The following is a 7,241-nucleotide window of genomic DNA, read 5'->3' as shown; positions in this document are numbered from 1 at the left end:
ACGCTAAAAATGTGAAAATTCTCGGGGAGGGTAAAAAATCACGTGCTTACAATAATAATAATTTTGTAATGGTTAAACTAAATAATTGATGAAACTTGAAATAATAAATAACTGAGAATTTGAGATTTGAGAATTTAAGAACTATAATATCAAGAGAGAATTGAGACTTGAGACTTGAGAGAGAACTAGAGTAGTAAGAGAGTGAATTGTGCGAAAAAATGAAGAAGAAAGGGGGTTATTTAAAGATTTTAAAAGGTTAAAAATGTAATTTTTTAATTATTAGGGGTGGGGGCTATATTTTTAATGGGGGGGGGGGCGCGAAATGGCCATTTTTGCAAAATCTGATCGTTCCCCAACGGTCATTTTTCAATTTGACCGTTAGGAATGGTCCAATTAATTTGAAAAAATAAAAAAATTCCAACGGTAACCGGGCTGTTAACGGACTGCAGCCCGCTAACAACCCGTTAAGGGATGTCGGGTTATGCGGGTTCGGTGCACCGTTAAGCTGAACGTGTTCGTCCAAAACCCGGTCCCCCTACCAACCTGTCCCAGCCCTCCCTATATGGTACAATACCAGGTTGACCCGGGTTGAAGCGGGTTGAAAACGGGTCAGCCCGGCCTGATTAACGGGTTTAAGTTCAATACCCTACCTATTAGATATTATCTCATATATTCAATATTAACTACTACTAAGTTAATGTAAGAATACACTTTCTATTTGGACATGATTTTACTATTTCTACTCCTTATCAGCTATATTAGTGTCTCTATTGTATTTTTTTTATAGTAATTTTATTACTTAAATATTTCATTTGGATGATTGCGGCAAAAATTGAAAACTTTTCAGGTAATTTAACATGAGCACTTCATTTGGAAATTTATTTTTGTAAAAATAAGAAACATCTCAACTTATAAGCTCAAAATCGAAAATCTTAAATATCCAAACCGATTAATCTGAAACCGAATTTAAAAAATTCGATCCAATTCGAACTTTATTTGAATTGAATTTGGATTGTCAGTTTTCAATCCGAAAATCGAATTTCATACGCAATCCGAACTGTCGGAATGCCAACCCTTTCTAGAGAGTACTCATGCAGCTGAAATTAATAGCTCTTCCCTCTTGGACATCTACTACACTGCTTCCTTGAATTCACTTCTTCACCTGCTTCTTTTCATATTATTTTTCCCTATTATATATCATTACCAGCTCTTAAATAATTAAGCCAGAAAAAAAACAGCTCTTAAATACAGTTGTGTGATTGTAAAGTAATTAGTCTATGTCATTGAATCAATTTTTAGTCATTACTTCGAATAGTATATAATACTATATGTTCTCTCTCTCAGCCTCAGGTATTCCCTCAATTTCGAATATTATGTTTGAGTTCTATTATTTGCTTTAAGGAAGTTGATAATAGGCTAGATTCATATAGTTTGGTGACTATTTATGCCTCAATTTGACTATACTTCACCATTCTAGGAAGGTTAAATGACGATAAAATGGCTATAATTGTGAATTTCATGTTTGCAGGAGCAAGTCGTGCTTATGAGGACTTAGGACAGTGTTTGGAGCTAAATTAAAGCAAGGAAAGTCCCTCGGAGTTGAGTACGTGTGAAAGAAGAAAGAAAAGAAGAGAGAAATAGCTTATCCACTCTAGTGTGGGCTGAGCGCAGCCTTAGCGCGGCCACGCTAGAGCAGAAGAAATAGGACAATATAGAACGCCATATGCGCGGCCACAAACGCGGTTTGAGCGCGGCCACGCTAGTCACTTTGGAGCGAAGAAATTTTATGGGTAAACTTGGAATTTTGGGGGTAATTCCACTTAACCTATAAGAGGTCCAGCTCGCCCAAAAAGAGGATATCAAGGTTTTTATAGTTTTGTTCAAGGCAAGAAGAGGCAAGGAGGATAATTCGGCAACGAGTCCTACCTTTATTCCTTTTGTTTTTATCATTCATGATAAATTTTGTTGTTGTTATTATGAACACAATTATGTGTAGCTAATTATTTAGTCTAGGGTTTTGATGGAACTTGTTGAGGGATAACTTCTTGTTGTGTCAATATAGTTTGCCCAGTTTAATCTCTATTTGTTCAACTATGTTCTTGTTGTAGTTAATTGATAGGATCCTCAATTAGCTGTGCTTATTTAATATGTATTACTCGGGAGAGAGTACATATTTAGGTAGTTGTTGAACAACACTACTCCCAAAGTATATGAGGAATCAATAACCGAGGGTTTAAAGGTGGGATTAGGGATAACGTAACCTTGGGTGCGATCTCAGTGAGCTGTAATAAAAGTCAGCTAGTGTAACTCGGGAGAGTGCGTCTAGTAAATTGTCGTAATTACTCGGGAGAAAGTTATGGTAGTAAGAGTGCTCATGATCGATAGAGACGATTAGGCAAATCTATACGAAACATAACAGGAAGGGATTCCATCAATATGAGAAATCACAACCTTAGATCCTTCTCTTATTTGTTTACAACTCAGTCATAGTTAGTTTTTAGTTTACATAATTTTATTCAGTTATAGTTAGTAAAAATATCACCAAGTGTTATTCAAAATATTTAGGAAGTTGATTACAGAGAATTTAGTGAGTCTGACAAAAGTAATTGGTAGGTTAATTCCCTATAGGATTCGACTCTGGGCTAAATATCCGGATTATATTTGCAGCGACCGCTTTGTCTTTTTTATAAGGTATAGTTGGGCGTGATCAAATTTTGGCGTCGTTGCCGGGGAGTTAGCGGTGTTATCAATTACAGTTGAAAGAAATATAAAAATTCTTAGTGTAGTCAGTTTTCTCTATTTTCAATCCATACATTGAAATTTTAACGTTTGCTAACTTGGTTGTACAGGTGCATGCCTAGAAACTCATTGAGAACTGGTGAAGTGTTTGAAGCATTATCAGATCCCGAGAAAGTTTTCAAGTCCTTGAATCGGGCCAACCAGAAAAATAAACAACAACAATCAACTGAACAACCTGAACCAAACATGGGGGATAATGTGGTAGACCCGACTGCATAGGTAGTAGAGCCTCTTTAGTGCTGTATTTTGTCCCGGGCCCGGGCCTTAGTGGGCCTAACGGGCCGGGCCTCGCGGTCCCGGGCTTCGTGGTCCCGGGCTCTGGCGGTCCCGGGCCTGGCGGTCCCGGTCTTCGTGGGCCTAATGGGTGGAACCGGCCCGTGACGGGCCTAAGCCCACATGGTCCTGTGCTTAACGGGCCGGGCTCGTGGGCTTCGCGGGCCTAGCGGTTTTTTTTTTTAAGACAATTTCTTGTAGTATCATGGCTATATTAAAAATATATATGTAGTATATATGTATATCTAATTATTAAAGTGCTTGACGAAAAAGAAAATAACAAAACAATAGTAAAACACTAAATTGTCATGCATAAATATCACTTCTTGAAGTATATTATATTGTATCTTATGTATATATATTCTCTTATATATTTTCTTTTAGTATATGTATTGTATCTTATGTATATATATTCGCATAATAATATATTTTCTTGTAGTATATATATTGTATATTATGTATATATTGTAGCATAATATATTTTCTTGTAGTATATTATATTGTATCTTATGTATATATATTCTCTTATATATTTTCTTATAGTATATATATTGTATTTTATGTATATATATTCGCATAATATATTTTCTTGTAGTATATATATTGTATATTATGTATATATTGTAGCATAATATATTTTCTTGTAGTATATTATATTGTATCTTATGTATATACTCCTCTATATGACTGGGCGCAACCCACAACAGAGAATTTGTCCACATCGATATTAGTCCCGCAGATATAGGCTGAATCTTTTCAAATCACAAACAACATGATGCCCAACGTAAATCAGGAAGCAATAAAGCTGTTATTGCTTCCATTTTCAGTGACAGGAGCTGCCCAGACTTTGCTAAATTCACTCCATATTAATTCCATCACGACTTGGGAGGAGTTAGTCAAGCAATTTGTGAATAAGTTTCATCCACCCAACAAGACTGCTGAGCAAATTGATGAAATTTTGATCTTCAAACAGAAACCAATGGAAACATTGCAAGAAATATGGGAACGATTCAAATGGATGTTGGTTATATATCCACACCACGGTATTCCAGAGCAGATGTTGGGGCAACGGTTCTACATGGGTCTGAAAGATATCATGAAGGCTAATGTTGATGCTTCAGCTGGTGGAGCATTCTTGAGCAAATCATGGAGAGAAATCCAAAACCTGCTTGACAAGATGGCATAGAATTCGGGGTGGACAACCAGGAATGCACCTATCACTCCAGTAGTTCACCAGTGGCCTTAGATCCAGCCAACACTCTTGCTGAAAATATGGCCACCTTAATGACACAAATGAGCATACTCAACAAAAAGGAGGAAGAGTCAGGGCAGAAGCAGCAGGTGCACATTGTAGATACAACCAATGGGGGCTTATGCACATCTTGCATTAGTTAGCCAATTGGTAGCCAGTGGAATGCGAAAAGTGATCATCATCATTACCCTGAGGACATGAATTATGTGTCTAATTATGGGGGTCAGAGATATGGTGGTCAGAATTAGGGCCAATAGAATCATCCATATAGGCTAGTCCAACCACAACACAACATTGGAAATATGGGAGCCATACGACCTCACAATAATGTGGCGCCCTAGCAAAGGCTACAGGGGTACAACAACCAAAATCAGCAGCAGGGTTATCATCCTCCTCAGCAGCAACATGGTGGGAGACAGGAAGATGAGTTTGCTAGACTCGAGGCAATGATTCAGCAGGTTATTGGGTCAAATGCGAAAATGAGTGAAAGAGTAGATGTACATGAGTCAGTCATAAAGAATATTAAAGTGCAAATGGGCCAGAACTCGATGTCTTTGAATAATCGTCCTCATGGTACATTGCCCGCAGACACTCAGGTAAACCCAAAAGATCAAGGCCCAAAGCAGCTGATAGTAGTGAGTCTACGTAATGGCAGAGACCTAGACTTGGAGCAAGAGAGGGCTCGAGAAAGCAGACAGGTTGAGACACTTGTACTAGTGCCCATTGAGCTAGATGATTCAGTAAAACTAACAGAGGTGACAGTACAACCTGCCTATAAAGAAACCAACATACAGGTTGAGGCTAAGAAATAAGCTGAAACAGCCTAGGAACCAATAGTTGAGGTGGTTTATGACAAAGAGAAAACCCAAATCACTAGGAAGAAGAGACCTCCAGCACCATTCCTATAGAGGCTGGCCAAATACCAAAAAGAGGAACAATACAAGAAATTCTTGGAGATGTTAAAACAAATTCAGGTAAATATTCCATTGATTGATGCTTTGAAGGAGATGGCCGGTTATGCAAAAATGATGAATGACCTGATGTCCTGAAAATTCGACTTCCAAGACTTGGCCACAGTAACTCTAACTCAGACCTGCAGTGCTGTGGTGACTAGACCAGTTGCTGAAAAGTTGTCTGATCCAGGGAGTTTCACAATTCCCTGCACCATTGGTAACTTTGCCTTTGCCAAGGCACTCTGTGATTTAGGGGCTAGCATAAATCTTATGCCCTTATTGATCTATAAGAGGTTGGGATTGGAAGAGCTAGACCTACATCTATGTTGTTGCAGCTGGCTGACAAAATTGTGAAAAGATCCTCAAGTATTTTGGATGACGTGTTGATACAGGTAGGGAAATTTGTGTTCCCTACAGATTTTGTGATTCTGGATTGTAGAGTGGATGAAGAAATTCCCATAATTTTGGGAAGGCCGTTCTTGGCCACAGGAGCGAGCCCTCATTGATTGTGAAATTGGGGAGCTCAAGATGAGGTTGAATGATGGGGAGATAACATTCAACATGCAGAAATCTATGAGGCGACCAAGTGTATTCACCAATTGTTCTCTTATTGATGTCGTGGATGTAATCGTGGAAGAGGATGATGAGACATTGACTATTGAGGATCCTCTTACTGCATGCCTTATGAATATAGATGAGGTGAATGGGGAAGAATTGGTAGAATGGGTGCTGGCTCTTGAGGGCAGAGGCTTTTGGGAGAGATCACTTGAATTCGAGCCCCTGCACTTAGAAAAAATAGAAACTCCTCTAGCCAAGCCATCCATAGAAGAACCACCAAAGCTAGAGTTGAAGCCACTACCCGCCAATCTCAGGTATGCGTTCCTAGGACCTAATTCCACATTACCTGTTATTATCTCATCTAGTTTGTTAGATGTGCAGACACAACAACTTTTGCAGGTACTCACGGAGTGCAAGACTGACATTGGATGGACCATGGCAGACATTAAAGGGATCAGCCCGGCATATTATATGCATAAAATTCTGCTGGAAGAGGGGCACAAACCTTCCAGGGAGAACCAAAGAAGGTTGAACCCCAACATGAAGGAAGTGGTGAAGAAGGAGATCATTAAGTGGTTAGATGCGGGAATTGTTCTCCCCATCTCTGACAGCAACTGGGTTAGCCCGGTGCAATGTGTTCCTAAGAAGGGTGGTATGACGGTTGTAAAAAATGATAACAATGAGCTGATCTCTACAAAAACCGTCATAGGCTAGATAATTTGTATGGACTATAAGAAATTAAATGACTATAAGAAATTGAATTTGGCCACCCGGAAAGACCACTTCCCACTTTCCTTCATTGATCAGATGCTTGACAGACTGGCAGGGAGGTCTCACTTTTGTTTTTTAGATAGGTACTCAGGTATAAACAAATCTCCATTGCACCAGAGGACAGAGAGAAGACCTCATTCACATGTCCATATGGGATTTATGTCTTCCGGAGGATGCCTTTTGGCCTATGCAATGCACCCGCCACATTCCAAATGTGTATGATGGCCATTTTTACCGACATGGTTGAAGACATAATGGAGGTGTTCATGGACGATTTCTCAGTGGTAGGAAACTCATTCGATGAGTGCCTTACAAACCTGACCCGAGTGTTGAAAATGTGTATGGAGACTAACCTTATAGGGAGAAGTGCCATTTCATGGTACAAGAGGGTATAGTCTTGGGACACCTGGTATCAAGCAAGGGAATTGAGGTGGATCGTGCTAAAGTTGATGTGATAGCAAAGCTTCCACCCCCCACATCAGTCAAGGCAATCAGGAGCTTCCTCGGGCATGACGGTTTCTACCAGAGATTCATCAAAGACTTCTCAAAAATTGCCAACCCTCTCTGTAAGTTGTTAGAAAAAAATCACCCTTTCATGTTTTCTGATGACTGCAGGGTAGCATTCGAGGAGTTGA

General features: G+C 39.3%; 1 protein-coding gene across 1 annotated transcript; it reads left to right on the top strand.

Moving 5' to 3' along the window:
- Nucleotides 1–4,803: 4,803 nt before the first annotated feature.
- On the top strand, nucleotides 4,804–6,549 carry LOC138890622 (uncharacterized). Its single transcript, XM_070174024.1, has 5 exons — nucleotides 4,804–5,118; nucleotides 5,202–5,298; nucleotides 5,390–5,514; nucleotides 5,613–5,669; nucleotides 5,767–6,549. Exons 1-5 carry the CDS (start codon nucleotides 4,804–4,806, stop codon nucleotides 6,547–6,549), a joined length of 1,377 nt encoding a protein of 458 aa, XP_070030125.1.
- Nucleotides 6,550–7,241: the final 692 nt, after the last annotated feature.

The sequence above is a fragment of the Nicotiana sylvestris genome, chromosome 4 (assembly GCF_000393655.2).
Source record: "Nicotiana sylvestris chromosome 4, ASM39365v2, whole genome shotgun sequence".
NCBI lineage: Eukaryota > Viridiplantae > Streptophyta > Magnoliopsida > Solanales > Solanaceae > Nicotiana > Nicotiana sylvestris.
The sequence above is the reverse complement of the archived record's forward strand: the minus strand, read 5'-3'. Positions and strand labels throughout refer to the sequence as shown.

Bases quoted from the DNA above. Each gene is read 5' to 3' on its own strand.
- LOC138890622 (XM_070174024.1), top strand. From the start codon at position 4,804: ATGAGTGAAAGAGTAGATGTACATGAGTCAGTCATAAAGAATATTAAA. The intron at 5,119-5,201 runs GTTGAGGCTAAG...CCAAATCACTAG, and splicing joins ATAAAGAAACCAACATACAG to GAAGAAGAGACCTCCAGCAC. The intron at 5,670-5,766 runs GTAGGGAAATTT...TCTTGGCCACAG, and splicing joins TGGATGACGTGTTGATACAG to GAGCGAGCCCTCATTGATTG.